Source organism: Protopterus annectens, chromosome 7.part0 (assembly GCF_019279795.1).
Source record: "Protopterus annectens isolate FY-2018-M chromosome 7.part0, PAN1.0, whole genome shotgun sequence".
NCBI classification, from domain to species: Eukaryota; Metazoa; Chordata; order Ceratodontiformes; family Protopteridae; genus Protopterus; species Protopterus annectens.
In genome coordinates, this window is record NC_056739.1 from 461,202,967 (window position 1) to 461,223,072 (window position 20,106).

General features: G+C 44.8%; 1 protein-coding gene across 1 annotated transcript in view; it reads right to left on the bottom strand.

Annotated features, from left to right (window-relative positions):
- Positions 1–20,106, bottom strand: part of YBX2 (Y-box binding protein 2) — a 207,056-nt gene that overhangs the window by 105,294 nt on the left and 81,656 nt on the right. The window contains exon 8 of the mRNA XM_044077043.1: positions 14,928–15,035. Coding sequence (XP_043932978.1) covers positions 14,928–15,035 — 108 coding nt within the window. The remainder of the gene's footprint in view (positions 1–14,927; positions 15,036–20,106) is intronic.

A 20,106-nucleotide genomic window follows, 5' to 3' on the forward strand; every position in this document is an offset into this window, starting at 1 on the left:
AACTATAAGGTATCGGAAACATGTTTTTGCCCAGGATGTGGTGACCTTTAGTAAAAAAATGATATATTTTGGTGATACATCTACAATACAGTATGGTTTGGATCGTTTCAGGTTTAGAACATCCTCTTTCGTTCCACCAATGAACAAAAATGTAGCTTTTCCAAAATTTGGTGTTGAAGGATTTACACTTAACCCTTTTCAAGGTAAAGGGATAATCTCACTCAAGCCCAAAAGCAGGCTTTGAGGAGGTTAAGTAGGGAAAATTATCAATGAGGCTGACAAAGGTGGAGCCGTAGTTGTATGGCACTGGGACAAGTATAATGAAGCAGTGGGTCAATTTTCTATCCACCAGTTTTATCAGAAAATGTTTGTGGATCCTACACCCACGTTCAATAAAGAAATTTATTCTTTCCCTAACTTTGGAAGAGGGTATCAACCAAATAGGTTAAGCATCATCTTACGGTGGTTAATCCTAGTAGGCAGATCTTGTGTTACCCAAAATACATAAAAACTTGAGGGAACTTCTGGGAAAAACCTACCGTTTCAGGGAGGGGCTCTAACAGAACCTCTACTTTTCTCAAATATCTTGTTCCTTTTGGTATATGTTATATCTAGAATTCATAACCATGCAATTTCTGAACATTCAAGAAATGCAGTTGGAAGATGGGTGGCGCATGGTCACTATGGATGTTTCAGCTTTAGACACCAATATTCCACACTGGGCAGGTTTACAGTCCCTTGAATACTGGTTGACTAAGGCTTCTATATATAATCCTGGATTTAACACCTTTACATTATGTCTTACAATAAGTTGACCAAAAGTGTTCTATATTTTGACATTTACAACTTAAAGCAACTATGGGGGCTTCCTTTGCCCCCATTTATGCAGACCTTTTCATGGGTTAGAGGACCAACTTATGACTGTTCTAACATTTTTTGAATCGATGGACATGGCGTTGACATCTAGACTTGGTGTGGCATTCAGATGTGGAATAAAGGAATTTTTGCAAAATTTAAATGAAAATAAATGGGGGATTCACTTTACCATGAATCATCCTAAGGCGATGACTTTTTTGGATGTACAAATTACTGTGCTGGAAGACTGATCCCTTTCCACTTAGATTTTTCGTGAGCATCCTCAGTTCAACACAATGATGCATGCTAGTAGCTGCCAAAGACATTTGAGAACATCCCAAGTCTCAGTATGAGACTTGAGAATTTGAAAAAGCACATGATACGGTGCGTAGATTTACCAGCAGGGGCTATACTGGTTTGAAAGTTAGGTGGGCCCTTTACTTTTTGGAAGTCCCTAGATCTGAGTTATTGCAATATAAAGATAGGAATCCTGGAAGGGATCAACCAGTGAGGTTTACAATGAATTACAGAATTAAATGTTTTTGCAGAGGTTTATACACTCATTGGGATGTGTTGACCATGGAAGATAAGCTGCAAGGGGTAACTGACAAATTTAGATTTGCCTATAGGAAGGGAAGAACGCTGGGGGTTTTAATTGCAAAAAGTAGGTGGCGTTAGATAAATTACAAGGGACACCATGGATTTCCAGCACAAGGGCGTTGTCTTTGCAGTCATTGCAGTTTCTGCAAGTATGTACCCAAAAGGAAGAGTTTCTCCTCGTCTAATTGTTCACAAGTTTGACATTTTGTTTATGGGACTTGCACTGCTGACTAGGTGATTTATTTAGTTCAATGTTCCTTCCTGCATTTTACATAGGACAAACATGACCTTTTAAAACTTAGGATTTCGGAACATTTGAGTGATGCTAAATGTGCCAGACTCACTAATGCACTATACATGCAGTATGCAATATAAGACAGCCAGATTTACTGTTACCATTATTGGTAGGATATGGGCAGATAAACTTGATTACAAGTGGATTGTTAAATTGGGTGGACTTTTTCCACCTGGAATTAATGAACAGCTGTAAATACTAATTACTGTTAATTGGTGCAATATGGTATAAGAGTGGAAGGAAAGGAGTGTTACTGGTTGCACTGGAGGAAGGCTGTTTTCTGAAACTAGTAATCAGATTTTCTGAATTTACCTTTTGGGTACAACATATGAGCTCAATAAATTTGTGCTCTTGGAACAGTTTAGTGTGCTGATATTTTTGCTCCTGAAAATCCTGCCGCAGCTGCTGCCATCCATTGGCAGAGGCACAAATGGAGCCAGACTGACACCCAAAAACCCCCTTCCAAAATTCTTGCACTTGGGCAAGGAACCAAGGAGAGGCAACTGTTGGAGGTTGATGCAAGGAAGCACTGAAAATGGATAGCCAAGCCCTAACATACAGCAAAAAGGTGACCGATGTAAACCCAATGATAGTCTTTCCTGCCCTTAGCACACTTATGACTATGCTGTTACTTAAATGTTGTTTGTTCACAGTAAATCCCATCAAGTTCCCTAGTGAAAGTCATTAATTTCACTGAAAAATAATGTGGAAGGTCCCCCCCCGCCCTAGAGGGGTTCTCACCCAACCTTGAAAGGTCACTAGCAGACTAAGTTCCACAAGGCCTGCTTAAGGAGCACACTAGCAGCAAGAAAGCTAAAGACTTTTGTGCTGTGTCTTTAGACATGTTCTATACCTCATGAGAAGCATGAGCATGAGGATGCCTTTACACTTCGAAAAGCTGGTTAGATGGAGTGTGACTAGACCCAAATAGCTTTGGCTACTACACTGACCTAATGTAACATTACAGCTATTGCATTTAAGCTTGGTCATCCTGATAACAGCATCCAGCTTGTCTCATCCCCCATAAGGGGATATAACATTCTGGACTTGGTTCTCACCAACATGGGCAACTGCTGCATCACTCCCATAGTATGTTCTTCCCTGGTAAGGTCAGATCACTCGCAAAGTTTCTATCCCATCCGACCCCCCCACTTAAACTAAAAAAAGCAGACTACAACCCAAGGGAGGTTACCTGTAGCTTCACACCACCCTCTTCATAGGATGCAGACAACTACGCTGAACAGTATATCAATACAGTACACAAGCACCTGTACAACTGCATGGACTCAGCCACACCCAACATAACTAAAGCCTGCTCAAGGAAACAAACGTGGTGGACATCCTCTAACAGGCTTAACAAAAGTTGTCTAAGGGGTAAAAAGGAATTCCAAATTGGAAAAACTCCCTTAGTCTCAAGCAAATTAGAACAATGAAAACTTCCAAGGCCAATTATGAATCAAAACTGGCCTCTGGAACAAAGGGAAACCACAAAGTGGTCTTCAGTTATGTCAGGAACCTCCATGGCAAAGCCCAGGTTTGACCCGAAACAGTATCCCTTACACTGATCCTGTTGACTTGTCCAACCTGCAGACTGCCCCCTCCCCCCAAAAAAATCTTCCCAGTCCCCCAAAGGTCCTTTCGACATCCAATACTTGTCTTACACCATCTCCACATATCGTGTTACAGGCCCTACCCAATGCAAACAGCAGCTTCCATGGGATTAGATAGTATCCAAGGATGTATTCTGCTCCATCTCCAGGAAGAACTGGCTTCAACATTGAGCACCCTATTCAACCACAGCCTAATTACAGGCTTCATTCCAGCAGTGGAGAAAGTAGTTATTGTACACTTATAAATGTAGATGTTGGTGTATTCACTGTTGCAGTCACCATACGGGTTACCCTGCCAGGAGTAGCCTTAAGTCGGCCCAAATACCAGAGGCTTAGTATTTTCTGCACCAGTTGCTGTCGCTTCAGGACGTCAGGTCACCAGGGGTATAAAAACAGGCAGCAGACACCATTATATCAGTTTTTCCCAAAATATCAGGAGCCCCCAAAATAGGGAGCTAAGTTATGGTGGAAAAAACCAGTAAAGATACCAATATCCCTGTAAGGGGTGAGTAAGATAAAGGACAAAGGGAGAAAAGGGGGCTGGAAGGTGGGAAGCCAGGACTGCAACAGTGAATACACCAACATCTACATTTATGGTAAGTGCACACAACTGTACTGTTTAGTGTTTCACTGTTGCAGTCATCACAATTGGGTTGATTCCCAATGCTTAAGAATGGGTGGAGGCAGTCAACAGTTTGGGCTGGCTAGTATGCCCTGCAGGACTGCTGTTGCAAAGCCCACCCTGGATCTGGAAAAGAAGCAGGTGGTAATGGACAGAACTCCAAGTAGCAGCTTCCAGAATGTCCCTGGTACGGATTCCCGAGAGGCTGTAGAGGTTGAAGTTGCCCTAGTGGAATGCATTCTGACCCCCTGAGGGGGTGGTTTTCCCATGATTTGTAAACAAATGGACACAGTGTGCTATCCATTTGGAAATGGTTTGTTTTGATATGGCCTTGCCCTCTGCCCCTAGTGCAAAGCTTACTAGTAACTTGTCAGATTTCCTCAAGGGCTTAGTCCTAAACCAAGTAGAATCTGAGCTGTGTGCACATCTGAGTGCAGGATCCTTTCCCCCTTTTGAGGATTAGGGAAAAAGGTGGGCAAATGGACAGACTGGTTGAGAGCCACACTGGACACTGCTTTAAGCTTAAAGATAGGGTTAGTCCTGAGAGAAACCCTGTCAGCATGAAAAATAATGAAGGGCTCCACAGCCATAAGTGCTTGTACGTCAGACACTCTTCTAGCTGAAGTCATGACCCGAAGCAAGGTCGTTTTCCAAGAGAGGAATTTTAACTCTGCTGACACTGCAGGCTCAAAGAGCGCAAGCTTTTCCAACACAAAATTAAGGTCCCAAGCTCTCCTTGGTGGCCTTAAGTTGTTAGCCCTTTTCAGGAACTGTTTGACAGGATGAGAGAAGAGGTGGCAGTGCTGTACTGAGCAGATATGGCGGAGGCATGGATCTTAAAGGACAGGCCTCTATGGAGTAGGTCTGCTAGGTAATCCAGGATGAAGTAAGGAGCGTTGTGCTGTATCTGCTTCTTTAGAGTTAATACAGGAATACAGGAATACCTTTTCCAATTAGCATAGGATTTCCTAGTACTGGGTCACCTGGCTTCATGTATGACATCCAGTACCTGCTTGCTTAGGTTGGCCACTGGAGGAGAATTCAAGGAATAAGACAGGCTTGCAAGGTTCAGGGTCTGTAATTGTGGATGCAAGATCTGTCCCTTCTGCTGAGTCAGGAGTATTGGGATCTGGGGTAGGTGCCACGGTGGCAGTGAGACTGCATAGTTGGTGTTGGAGTGGCCAGTCTGCAGCAATCAGGACTGCCCTTGGTCTTTCCTGCCTTATCTTTAGTACGCTTGTAAGAGGCATAGGGGAAATGCGAGGTTTGCCTACTAGGATAGGGCATCCACTTTCCAGGCCTTGCTGTGAGGTACCCCGGTGCAGAATTTGCTGAGCTGGTGGTTGTAGGGGGAGGTAAATAGGACCACCTTCGAGGTACCCCATTTCTGGGTCAGAAGGCTGAAGGTGTTATCTAAATGCCACTTGTGGTTCTAGGAGATTTCTGCTTAAGTTGTCCGCCAGAGCTTTGCCTGGCAGGAATTGAGCTTGCAGGTGAACATGCACGGCTGAGGCAATGTTTCACAAGGTCATGGCTAGCCTACAGTGAGTATTAAGGGGGGTTTCCCCCCTGCTTGTTGGATGTTACCACATCACTGTTGTCTTATAAGGGGCCCCGGTGAGTAGGGATCTGAAAGCAGTCAAGAGCGTGCTGAACAGCTAGCATCTTTTTGGTTTATGTGCAGATGAATTTGATTTTGGCTCCAATGGCCCTGAATGCACCTGCCTTCCAGATGTGCACCCCAGGCATAGTCTGAGTCTGTGGTTAGGGTCTGAGCAGTGTGGGGTTGTTGTGATTGCATGCTGCTGCCCAAATAAATTTTCCTTAGACAAGGTATTCTAGGTATGACAGTTTCCAGGCCCTGGGAATGTTGGCACCAAAGGACTTCAGTACCACTGAAGTTAGTAGAATGCAGGAGGCCATGAACCCTAGAGCCTGCAGGATGTTCCTTGTGGATAGCTGGGTGCTGGTGGCCATTTGAACGAAGTAGCCTGTCGGGCTTGTTTTTCTGGAGCAAGGAATGCCATCCGAGATGCTGTGTCCAAACTTGCTCCCAGGAATACAACGTGACTGGGGGCTAACTTGGATTTTTTTTCGTTGATAGTGCACCCCAGGGAGATTAGGTGGTCCTTTACAAATGTCAGGTGGTACAACAGCTTTTCCAGTCTGCCTGAGGCAATCATCCAAATTTGAATCAGTCTGCAACAGGCAATGGCTGGAGCCATGCATTTTGTGAAAACTCGTAGTGGATAAGCCAAAGGGAAGTACAGAGAACAGAATGCATAGATCCTACCCTGAAACGTAGATATTTCCTGCAGGAGTGCCTGGATGGGATGTGCAGACAGGCCTCATTTAGGTCTAGGGTGGCTAACCAGGCATCCTTGGATGGCATAGGGAAAAGCTGAAGGGTGAGTATTGAGTTTTGGTATCACCAGGAAGGTGAATGGATAGATCTAAAATTGGGAGCCAAGTGTCCTCTTTTCTGGGTACTAGGAAAAGTCTGGAATAAAAACCTTGGCCTATCTTCTGCAGGAACGGGCTGAATTGCCTTTATGGAGAGCAGGGACTGAACTTTTGTGCCTCTGACCACTGGTTTGGAGGAAGGTCTGGGAACCCTTGTGTGGCAGCATGTGGAAATAAAATTTGTACCCCTGGGATACTACGAGGACCCATCGGTCATTGGTGATGGAGGCCCAGTTTTTTGCATGGTAGGCAAGTTTTCCTCCAAGGGGCACAAGCAACTGGGCAGAGCTGAGTGGAATTGACAAGTCATTGTGAATTCTTTCCGTAAGGGGTGGGCTTAGCACTCCGCTTTAGAAGTGGAGGTACTCCATTGCTTAGATCTCTGCATACCCAGAGACTAATCTGGGGGTCTGTTTCCCCTGGGTCTAGTTTGAGATGGCCTTGAAGGGGCTGGAAAGTACCAATGTTTCTAGGGGCAATGTCTACTGAATCTTGGAGGCTGCACTTCAAAAAAAAAATTCGCAAAAAATCTTAAGTCTGCATAGACTACCTTGTTTTCCACCTTTAAAACCTCTTCTGCTTTGGTGCCAGATTGTTCTTGTTCAGAGGATTGTCCAATAATTTTGATCCGACAAGGTCTGCTCTAAGCCAGACATGCCTTCCAAGTACAGAACCTGTGACTGCTGCCTGCAAGATGCTTCTAGGGCATCAAACCCACATTGCAAGGTATGCTTGCTGACTTGATTTGCAGAATGCATAAGCTCCTGTAATTATTTTCTGCACAGTCAGGAAAGGTAGATCATTTTTGCTTAATAAGTTCCATAGTATGCTGCTGGTACTTAGCATATGGAACTGACAATTCAATGCTCTAATGGTGAGAGTTGCAAGTGTATACTTTATCCAATTTGTCTAAAGCTCTGGAATCCCTGTCTGAAGGGGTGGGATTCTTAGCTGTAGTAGCTTTTATTCCTTTAGGTCCTTGGGAGATGATCTCTGGGTCAGCAGTAGGATTGAGAAATTTGAGAGAGTCAGGGACTCTAGTACCTGTCAGGCTTACTTGGAGCAGGGGATAAAGTATCAGGAGTTAGACTGGACTCCATAAAGAATCCACAAACAGGAAGGATAGCTACAGGTCTGTGCTGTGGTAAATCTAAAAATACCCCAAGTCTCTTTGGACTGAGGAAAATCCTGGCATTCCCAATGGAAATGCTCTCAATGTAGGGTTTCACCAAAAGGAAAATCCTCTGGAGGGGCGGCGTAAGGAATGGATTCCTCTGCATATAAATCCTCAGGCAGATAAGGGCATGTCTATATTCAGAAACCTCAGTCAGACTTGGTCAGATAAGGCTGCAGGGGACAAGTCTCTTAGCAGGGGAAGGCTGGCTTCCATAATCAGCATGATCAGGTGGTCTGCCATTTTAAGCATCTGAGATTGTGGCAAGGAAGCAGGCACTTGAATATGGGTAGTCGCTTTTTTAGGCGTAGCTTTGTACTCTTGGTCTTGGAAACTCTGCAGTTTTAGAAACGGAAGACAAGTCAGTTTGTGTCAAATATCGGTAATGCAAAGAACTTCCTCAGAAGACAGTGCCTGCACAGCGGCTCTGTACCCATCCAGGGTAGACATATACAGGTTCCACAGTCTCTCACAGCATACCGGACTATGAACGGGTCTCTGTAGGGGCCTGCAAATCCACTGAAGTGGGTATCAGGGGGTGCAAAAATGCCTCACTGAGTACCAGCAAACTGGCGACTAGCTTAACAGAAGCTTAGTCAGCACTTTTGGACCTGTGTGGTTTTTCTTTATCCTAACATTTTTCATGAAAAAAAAAATCGGTAGTCTGATTGCTTACTGAAGTAATTTTGGAATACAGAGCTAGAACACGAAATGTCTACAATAAGGGCCCAACGACAGTTTGGGCATTGAACAAAGCACAAAACTGACAGCAAGGTACGTCATGGTCTGGGCCTAAACAGACTCAGTAAGAATGGAAAGCTCGTTGCGGTATTTGCTTTCAACAGTTGAGACAATTAACTGACATTGGTTAGAGCAAGAAAAAAGATCCCCAATGGGGTACTTGGCTTTAGAAGACTTCAGGATTATTCCATTTCCATTACGAAAAATAAGGTAGCAGCCAACTGGCACTCGTGCGATCTGCTTCAGACTCCTCGGCAAGAAAGACTGATGTAATGGTGTTAGCTGCCTCTTTATACTCCTGACGATCTGACATCAGTCCTGAAGCGACCGCAACAGACGCAGAAATACTAAGCCTCTGGTATTCGGGCCAAGCGAGGGCAGGGGTTGGCAGGATAACCCAAGTGTAATGACTGCAACAGTGAAACTAGCATCTGCCATTGTCATACCCTTGTACAAAGGTGGTGCCACTACCGACCCTGGAAACTATCAACCCATTAACTTGACAAGTCTGATCTGTAAAGCCTTGAAGCATATTATGGATCTCAAATAAGTACATAAGCAATCTCAGAGCACTTGACCCCACCCAGTTCAGATTAGTCAAGGACAGATCTTGCCTGTTAAACTTGGCTGATAGAATGTCAAGGTCCTAGATAAGGGAAAGTCAGGGCATACAGCTAAACTTGGCCAAAGTCTGACAGCCCCCCCCCACTCTGGCATCAAAAGGCTAACAACCTGGTGTAAACTCCCATCTCATTAGGTGGCTGGCCAACTGGCTCACTGACAGGACCCTCAGTCACAATCGGTATCTCCAACAGACCTGTCACTAGGGGAGTTCCCCAGGAATCTGTCCTGGGATACCTACTTTTTGGTGTCTACTTCTCAGAGGTAAAGGCAAAAACATAAGGCCTGTGGCTGACAAAGTTTGCAGACTAAGCTGGGTGCTGTCCGACTCCCAAATGTTAACATACAGCAAGAGGGTCTCACAGCAACTAACTGGTGCTAAAGTCATGGCCTCAAACTAAATGCAAATGCATCATCCCATTCAGCAAAACCATGATCCCTACTGATTACCACAACAGCAACCCCCTAAGTACAACCTGTGGTAAGAGACCTGGGCACTCAACCTCACATTTGACCATCATATAGCAGCAGTGGTCAGAAAAGCCTACTTGGTTTCTCTCAAGTAAAGGGATTGCATCCAGAAAGGGTTACTACCCCTACATTCCTCAGACCAATAATTGAGTACAACACCCTGTTTGGTATGTACCTCCAAATATATGCACCAACTGGAAAGGTACTGAAATACTTCAGATAAGCCATGGCCTCCAGCCACTGTCCTATGCAGATGGGCTCAAATCACCACTCCACTCTATTGTACAGATTGCTCAGGGGTGGTCTGTCTCGCATACAAGGCAATTCTGGACCCTTGCCCTACTAAAGACACTCAATATATAAAAGACTAACTCAAGCATTACCTGCTCAAAAGGTAATCTAACATACATCAGCAAAACTTGCTGGAAAGAGGTCAGTCTCCCAGAGGCTGCCCCATCTCTGGAATAAACATCCCATGTCAGAGCACCTCGCTGACTCCAGCACAACCTTGAGTGGATGAGAAACCAAATTTGTCCCAAGGGTTCCACCTGACAGGGGCGACAGGTGCAGAGGTTTGTTTTTGGGGATAAACTCTTGGTTAGGCTTGTAAGGACCCCAGGGTAATTAGCCTAGTAACCACCTATGATCCTCTAGTGAAGAAAGTCAAAGAAATTGAGCCAAGAATATGGGAAGGCTTTTGTAAATAGGCAGACAAAAAGCTGATCTGAGGAAGGTTAGGTTTAGCAGGAAAAAAAAAATCACACTAGCTTCAGACTCAAATTAGTGGCATGACTACACACTGTCAGCTTGTCCAGTAATATTGAGGTGTCATTTGACCAAGTAGGCCCTCTACCTTGCTTACACAACCAAGGCATTCCCCCTTGGTTAGTAACGGAGACTTGCAGGAAGGAATCCAGACAGAAAAGGGTTTCAATTAGAGGATGTGCTGTTAAAGTACAAAACCACCTCCAGGCAAAGTCAAAGTGGAGTTGGGGCTGCAAAAAACTGACATGATGCTTGAACCCAAAGGGCCCAAGGACACGGTAGTGAACATTATGACATTTCAGGGATCCTCCCAGCTACTCTTCTCTATCAAGGCATCTTATAAAAACGTGTCTGGTGTCACAGCAGTCCTGCACAATGCACCCATACTGTCATGTACACTGACAAGCCTCTCCTCCAAACAGGATCAAACATGTGAAAGATGCAACCATATAGCCAAACTGGAGGCCAAACTCTCACCTCAAAACTGGTGTAACCAGACCGGCGGAGAAGGTATCACACAGCACTAATCCAGTCTCACATAGTCCTACCACAACAGCAATCCAACCACACAAAAACATTTGGAGGCTCTAATCAAAAATCTACCTAAACAGCTGAGACCGCGAAAGCAAACATCCAAGCAAATGCTATCCCACAATAAAACACGAGCAACACGGCCTGTAAAGTCAGAGCACCAGTCACAGCCCTTAAGGCAGAACACACCTGACACTTGTAATAGGTGATTCTATAGTCAGGCACACTGACGTTCCGCTCACCAGGCTGAACAAAGAGGTCATAGTGAGCTGTCTGGCGCTAGGATCTGCCACATTACGCAAGCACTCAGGTCACTCCAAAGCAAGTACAAGTATGACTGTCACAGTACACGCTGGTGTGAACGACCAGAGACGTACCTCCCTCGACTACATGGAGACAAAGTAGCTCTCCGATCATGTAGCCCAGGCCGGTATGACTGACCTTGAGCAGAATCTTAACCTCGCCTAGAATGATGCCACAATATAAAGACAAAATTATATATTTTAATAATTGGCTAAAATGTTGGTGTCATTCAAAGGGGATCCAGTGTCTGTCAGCCTGGGATGACATGCTTGACGAGCCACGTTGCTTCGCAAGGGCTGGCTTGCACCAGTCTCCCTTGGGCTTTTGGATACTGGCAAAGGCTCTTGCCACCCCTATAGTGCCTTTTTTAGGCAAGATCAAAAGTCAAACCCACCTCCTTAGAAAACACTAAGAAACTAAGGGCAATGCTGCCAAACACCAGAAGTCTAAACCTCAAAATGGACGCACTCGAATCTCTCCTCAGTATGGAGAACAGATATCTGTGCAGTGACAGAAACCTGGTTAAAGGCTCCCGAGAGCACCCCAGCACTACCAGGTTATACCTCATTCCATGCTTTTCAGCCCCAAAACCTGGACAGAATCACAAAAGGAGGGGGGGGGTATCTATTTATCAAGGATACCCACACCTCCAGGTTAGTAGCGTTGCACGAAACAGAAACCATCCATGTGCAACTAACAGTGGGCAAAACTCCATTTCAATTTATAGCATGCTACAGACCACAGTCTCAAAATCAGGAATCCCACTCTGCTTTCCTGAAAACACTGGAGAACATGAAGATCTCTCCAAACACCATTATATTGGGTGACCTCAACTACCCTAACATTGACTGGGAGCATTACTCAAACCCAAACACCCTTGTCCAAAGGTTCCTGGAATTCAAACTCAAATGCTATGGAACTGGTCAAAATTCCCACAAGAGGGGAAAACATACTGGATCTGATCACCAACATGGGGACCCTATGCTCCACACAAGAGGTACTCCCCTCATTGGTAAGATCAGACCATAAATTAATTTCACTGGATATCCAAAACCAGACCCCACCCCCAGCCCAGAAAACCAGTGAAGAATTTCTCAAAAGCGAACTTCCCAAATCCAAAGTGGAAACCTTGGAGGCCCCAGGATTGGTGGAAACTACGGCCCAAACCACGGAATCCTATATAAACGCATTCTATGGACACCTCCAGGAGTGCATGGACCATGCTATCCCGAACAAAACCAAGACCCAAGCGTCCAAAGGCAGGTGTCCAGTCTGGTGGACCCCAGCCATAAATATGTTGTACAACAGAAGGAGGAAAGCTACATGAGAGCAAAATCCCTAAAAGGGAAGGCATCTCTGATCAGTACTAGCAAAAAATTACGATCCCTCAAAATCCTCCAAGGCCAGTTTTGAAAGAAAAATTGCACAGGACAAGACAATCACAAGGCCTTCTTTAGCTATGTTAGGAACCTGGGATGCAACTCCCAGGTATGTTCAGAGTTGATTCTAAATAACTAAATACACAGAACCCACAGACATTGCCAACATCCTGGCAGACGGGTTCAGTGCAAACTCCCCCTCCCCCCCTAAAGAGCAAATATCTATCCCAGCAGAATGCAGCCTCCCAAACATCTCAGATGTCCAGGTGAAGGCCGCCCTTTCCAAAGCAAAAAACACTGCCCAATGGGACCAGACGGTGTCCCGGGTTGCGTCCTAAACGAACTCCAAGAACTAAACCCACACGTAAAAATGCTGTACAATCTCAGCCTCACTACAGGATATGTACCCAAAGAATGGTGTACAGCAACAGTGGTCCCGCTCCACAAAGGTGGTGCCTCAACAGACCCTGGTAACTATCGTCCCATAAGCCTGGACTAGCCTTATCTGCAAAGCCATGGAGAGGATCATCATGGAACTCAGACATTGGGGACCTACAGACATTGGATCCTACTCAGTTCGGCTTTGTCAAGGGCAGATCCTGCCTCTTGAACCTGGTAGACTTCTTCGAAACAGTCACCAAGGCCATAGATGAAGGGAAGGTAGTCCACACGGCCTATCTGGACCCCGCAAAGGCATTTGACACAATACCCCACTCAGGCATCATAGATAAGCTATCCAGCTTAACCAAACCCCTATGTCGCAAGATGGGTGGCTAACTGGCTCAAAGACAGAACCCACAGAGTCAGAATTGCTGGAGTCATGTCTGACTCTAAACTGGTCAAGTGGTGTCCCACATGGCTCAGTCCTGGGACCTCGCGTTCGGCATTTACTTTTCCGAGGTGCAGGCCAGCACGGGAGGACTATGGCTGACTAAGTTCACGGATGACTGCAAGCTGGGAGCCATTATTGACACTCCAGCTGACAAAAACATCCTTCAAAAAGGCCTCAGACGGATAACTGGTGCCAGAGCCATGGCCTAAAGCTGAATGCCAAGAAGTGTATAGTCATACCCTTTGGCAAAAATAAAGTGCCCACAAACTACCATATAGGTGGAAACCCATTAAATACAGAAGTAATTGGGGATATGGGGACCCAAGTTGATAGCAATCTCTCCTTTGACACCCACGTTGCCAAAGTGGTTAGAAAGACCTTCTACATAGCCCACCTTATGACGAAAGGATTCACATCCAGATCAGGGGAGGTAATAGTGCCCCTCTATTCATCCCTCATCAGGCCCATCATAGAATACAATGCCCCCTTTTGGGATGTACCTTACCCGCCACCTGCAGAAGCTGGAAAGACCAAAAGTACAGAGGATCAAGGGAGTCAAGCAGACGCCATATGCTGCCAGGTTAAAGAAACTCCAGCTTTACTCACTCGCATACCACCTACTTTGAGGCGATCTATGCCCGACATACAAAGCTATGTCTAACCCAGAATTAATGGACATGCTCCACCTCAGAAAATCCAAATCCCTTAGAACCACGCACTCTAGGGATTTGAACCTCAGCACAGAGCTAAATAGAATGTGCTGGAGGGACAGATTCATAACAGAGGCTCCCTTCACTTTGGAATAGAATACAGATCCATGTTAGGCAGAGCACCTCACTGACTCTCTTCAAGAGGAACCTTGATGAGTGGATGGGAGATTGTAGATTCACCCCGGGGATTACTTCCGCGTCTCTGCTAGACAGAGGCTCAGTAAACTAACCTTAAAAAGGGCATAGCAAACTCAATTCCAAGGAAGGGTGGCGAAAGCCAAACACACTGGCTAGGCTTGTAAATGCCCCAAGGCAGATGAGCCTAGTATGAACCTATGATGCAGTTAGCTCTGGTTTAGTCTACTGAACCAGGTGCAATGGACAAGTTACTTCAGCCCACCTATCAGACAGATTAAAGCACAGTACAAGGAAACCCTCATGTGGATTTTCACAGGTAATCTCATCATAAAAGCTTACCCAACACTGGAAAAAGTGTAGAAAAGTTAACTGGTTACTTCTACTCTGGCAGCCATATCAGATATATGCTCAAACTGCAACAATTGCAGATCCCTTAACTGTGCTATAATTCAGTGGGATCACATCTGCCCACTCTAGACAAAGGTGCAATGTTCTAAGTTAGTGGGTGCTGGCCTCTGAAAACTCCTGGTGTAAATACTTCGGTGAGCAACAATCTAGACTGATCCAAGCAACATCTGGCACTGACTTGACCTTAAAATACTAACTGCAAACAACTTCTCCCAAATCATCCCACAGGTCTCCCACATTTTAATGTGCAACAGCTACATCACTTTCTCTACAGAACACACTAATGAAACTGTAAAACAGTATCCGAACAGTACTGTAAAACTAGTATCCAAACAGTACTGAACACTCATGAGCCACAGACCAACAGCATTAGTTTAAAAAATAGTTTTCTAGATCAACCATTACTCACATCTACAGGAGGCTCTGATTGGGCTGGAGTGCCCTCTTCAACTCCAGACGGGGCATCCTGTGAAACCGCAGCAGGGCTACTGGAACTAGCTTGATTGCTCACTGCATCCTGATAAGAAAAACACTCCTTTACAAAGTGAAATGTAAATACATACAATGCAGTTAAAGACTTCCCAAAGATGCGACTTCCAGCAATAAGCAATGCAAGATCACTGCCATCTTGTTAGTGACAATTCACCACACTTTAGCAAGCCAAGGAACAAAAGGTTGTTACTGCATTTCAAATATTAAGTACAGAAGTGTACATTGCACTTACCCATGACAGCTCAAATTCCTTATTGCTCCAGCAGACTTCAGGCTACAAGCTGCACCTCACTCAAGACTGACAGCTTCCAAAAGATCTGGCTCTCCCCAGTTTCCACAGACTGCTGACTAGTCAACCTTCCACACTAATTAGTCCATGGAAAAACATAGTGGAGTACTCATCCTGAATAAAAAGCTATTTCCCAATAAATACAGTAGGGGATGGAGGCTGGGTACGGCTACTACAGCAGTGAGGCATTCAACACATCCAGTTATGGTCAACTTATAATGGTTTATCATTCTCAATGCTGCAACATTTTAGGCTATATGGGTCGATCAAAGCCTATACAACCTGTGAGGAATACGGATCTGGAATTCCCAGGGGAGTGGTCCTAGAAAGCCAGTCCCAGACAGAAAAGCAAAAAACTGAATGCCTTGTAAGGCCAAGTACAAATGACCATGCAGCTGCCTGTAAAGTCCAGCCCTTTCCAATATGCCACAGCCTTTGTGGAGTCTTACTGCCTGGAACTGTTTTACCATAGTGAGTACCACTAAAGGCAATAGCAGAGGCAAATTTAGAAATGACAGTTTTGATGGCGTCTTAGTCCTACAATAAAAAATAGCCCAGCTTTTCTTAAGGACCTGTAACTCAATATAGCATATGAGCCTCTAAACATCCAGAATTAGAATCTTCACTGGTTGAATGTTGTTGAATGTTGCATAGAACAATGGGAGAATGCCCGAATCCAGTATACTCCCAACTACCCTGCCCTTGAGAGATCTGTTCTCAACACTCTACCCACAATGGAAGACTGGATAGGGTTCACCTACCACAAAGTTTGTAATGCACAATCCTCTTGCAAATGTTAGCATTTTACAGGTAATGAACCTAAAGCCAGTTAAATATCCAGGTTCTAATGGAGGTGGTTAGCTTTTCAAGCGTGCAGTTAACATCCTCAAAAGATGCTGGTGTGATGGCATCTGTAACACCTCTACCAATGTTTAGTAACCCTTTCTGCAAGATCTGGAGTAAATATGAAATGACCACAACTACCTTCCAAAGTAATGACTAGAAACCAATATGAACATTTGTACATACTCAGATGGGTCCTTAGAAGACTAAGCAACTAGAAAATCCCACAAACATTTTCCAGTAGCAGGATTTACCTCCTTCAGTACCTGTGGCACACTGACAGATGCCCAAAAAGTAACAAACCTAGGCGGATAAGATATTGGATTGGGTTACTCTGTCTTGCATGAGATAAAGACTGAGGAAAGCTCATGGTAAATGCTCTGGTAAATGCTCTTAATCCCATAAAAAGGTAAGAACTGTTGCTGCCTAGACTAGGTCAATTTAGTGGCCTCCTGAATCTTCAGAATTACCCCCATTTTTATTTGGTTTTACACTTGACCAGGGTTGCCTAGATACATGTCCATTTTCAGGAGAGGCCCAGGGAGAAAAGCTCCAAGGTAGAATACAAATCACAAAAGGATTACAAGTTGCAGTTTACCAGATCCAGCTGAACAGTTTATACAATCATACTTTGTGTTGACAAATTGACTAGGCAATGTAACAATTACAAACTAGAGAAGGATCTAGTAGAGTTATGAAGGACATAGCCAATGAGTTTTAAAGTATAGCTTGAGGCTTTTTTTTTTTTTAATTAAGAGCTCAATAGTAAAGATCGGCAGGAAGAGTTCCAAGTTTTGCCAGAGTTTAGCAAACAGTCCCCAGCAGAGTTGATTTTGAATGTTTGAACCAGTAGTTTTAGAAGAGCAATGTCCTCAGGTTGCTATAAGGGTTGATATTTTTAAATGCAGGTGTCAGGGTGGTTGAGAACTTTATGGGCAATTATAAGCTGGCTGTACTGAAGTAGGCTAGGCCATTCTAGCCACCCCGGAAGATTTAGGGTGAGTGGTGGGTCCTACAGGGCATGCCTGTTGCAAATCTAGCAACATGGTTATAAAAGCTGGAGAGTTTGCCAAGAGCAGATTTGCTCAAATTAGCGAGTAGAGGGGAGGTAGAGAAGAGTGAAGAGTAGATAGCAGCCCTAGCAAATGGAGTAACGAAAGGTTTGATCTAATCCAAGTTTTTGATAGTTGGACATGGATATCAAATTCTGAGGGCTTCTTCTATTGTGACGCCTAAGAGTTTGGTTTGCACATCTGGGGAGATATGGTACCATTATTAGATTTTATGGTAAAGAGTAGTGAGGAAGACTTACAAGTAGGGGAAAAAGCAACTTTGTCAGGGTTTAATATCAGCTGTTGGAGCACCAGTTTTCAACTATACTGAAAGTATTCCGGGTTAGTCATTGGATCTGTCGGGGAGGTGGGTGAACAAATCAAGGTAGAGTCCACCACATTTGTTACAAATAGCATTTGGGATGACAGTGGTAAGGTCATTAGAGAAAAGAATGTCCTAGTATGGAGCCCTGGGTGACGGGTAGACTGGTTGATAGTTTGTCCTGCCATAGGACAGCTTGTAGTCTACCACACAGGTAGATTGGAAAGTACAGTTGTGTACACTTACCATAAATGTAGATGTTAGAGTGTCTTCACTGTTGCAGTAGTCACTGTAGGGTTCTTCCTGCCGGCAGGCAGCCCTCGGCCAGAATCCCAAAGTCTGGGTCCAGCATCGGCTGTGAACTCATCCTCCCAGTCAGAGCGACAGGGGGTATAAAGCTCCCAGCCGACGCCATGTTCTCCAGTTTCTTGCCCCAGATGTCAGGTGCCCAAAAATAAAAGCCTAAAAAACAAAATCACAAAGGTGTAAGATACAAAACCCATACCCTGTAGTAAATACACCTCAGAAGGGTAAAGCAGATAACCACACCAAAAAGAGTATAAGAGGGGACAGGAGGGAGGGTAACCCAGACTGCAACAGTGAAGACACTAACATCTACATTTATGGTAAGTGTACACAACTGTACTATGTTCGTGTTTCACTGTTGCAGTCATCACTGTAGGGTTGAATCCCAAAGCTGAGAAAAAAGGGTGGTGGTTAGAGCAGAAGGGGCGGCTAGAAGGCCTTGCAAGACTGCAGAGGCAATGCCTGCCCTAGATTTAGAGTAAAGCAGGAGATTGTAGTGTTTAGAGAAAGTGTGCACTGAACTCAAAGTTGCAGCTTCCAAAATATCTTTGGTAGGGACTCCCGAGAAAGGCAGCTGAAGTGGCAGCAGCTCTGGTAGAGCGAGTCCTAATTTTTCCAGGGATTTGCTTTCCATGAGTAACAAAATATGATTCCATGAGCAATCCATTTAGAAATTGTCTGTTTTGAAATAGCTTTGCCTTGAGAATTAGCTGCATAAGATACAGTTGGTCTGTTTTCCTGATATCCTTGGTTCTGTCCAGGTAAAAACGAAGCTGCCTGTATACATCCAAAGAATGCAAAATCCTCTCCCCCTTATTTTGGGGATTAGGGAAAAAGGTTGGCAGGTGAATAGTTTGGTTTAAAGCCACTGATATCCTTGGTTCTGTCCAGGTAAAAACGAAGCTGCCTGTATACATCCAAAGAATGCAAAATCCTCTCCCCCTTATTTTGGGGATTAGGGAAAAAGGTTGGCAGGTGAATAGTTTGGTTTAAAGCCACTTTAGATACTACTTTAGGCATGAAAGTAGGGTTAGTTCTCACTTTTGCCCCATCTCTCCAAAGCTCAGGAATCCTTCTGACTGAATAGGGTTCTTAGCAGTGGTGGCCTTAACACCCTTAGGACCCTGAGAAATGGTCTCTGGGTCAGCAGTAGGATTTTTAAACAGAAATTGAGTGTCAGGAACCCTGTAATACCCATCAGGCTTAGTAGGGGCCAGAGGAAGAGTCAGGGGATAAATTAGATTCAGTGAGGACCTCATCCACAATATCCAAAATAGGAGGAATAGCAAGGGGTCTGTGTTGGGGAAGGAAATCCCTAAGCCTTCTCTTGGATTCTGACTCCTGGCCTTCCCAGTGGAAATGTTCCCTCATATCATGTAAAGTTTCCCCAAGAGAGTAGTCTTCAGGAGAAGCTGAGGGAATGGATTCTTCAGCATCAGAATCCTCATGAGGAAAAGAATCCTGTTCAGAGGAAGAGACTGAAGAAATAGATACTTTCAGAGGATTCATAACCCAACTCTTGTCTTGGCCTTTTGTCTTGAGGGGGATGGGTACCCCTAATCATAGCAAGTCCTCAGCCATTTTAAGCATTTGCTTTTGAGATTTAGGTCCCGAATCAAAAGCCTGGGCTTGAGTCCTTGATTTAGGTGTCTTTGCCTTTACTTGAAGCTGCGTAGAGGCCTGAAAACTCCCTCTGAAGCCGGTACCTGCACAGCGGCTCCGGACCCATCCGAGGGAGCATTATCAGAGGGTCCTGCACCTTGACTACCCCCAAAGGCCTAGTCGGCTCCTCATGGAAGTCCGTATCGGCAAGCGGTTCTGAAATGGCAGACTACAGGGGCTGCGAAAGCCTCACTGGATGACGGCCGAACCGGTAGCTGGCTGTAATTGTGAACTGTTGTCTGATTTGGACCTCTGAGGCCTATCCTTCTCCTTGCGCCTTTTATGAATTCCGGTAGTCAGAAGAGTGTCCGATGACATGTTATAATTAAATCGCAGTCCGAAGTAATGAAATGCAAAATTGTATCTCCGCTTAACAGTACGTTGATTAAATCTAGCACAAAACAGACTAGCTACGTCGTGGTCAGGCCCTAGACAAGGAACACAGTAAGAATGAAAATCCTTGAGGTATTTGCTTCCCACATGAAATACAATTAACTTTGACATCGGACTGGAGCAAGAAAGAAGTTTCCCCAACAGGGTACTTAGCTTTCAAAAGGTCTTTGGACTGACTCACCAAAAACAGGAGACAGCTGACCAGCACTTGCTAACTGCTTTCACCGCG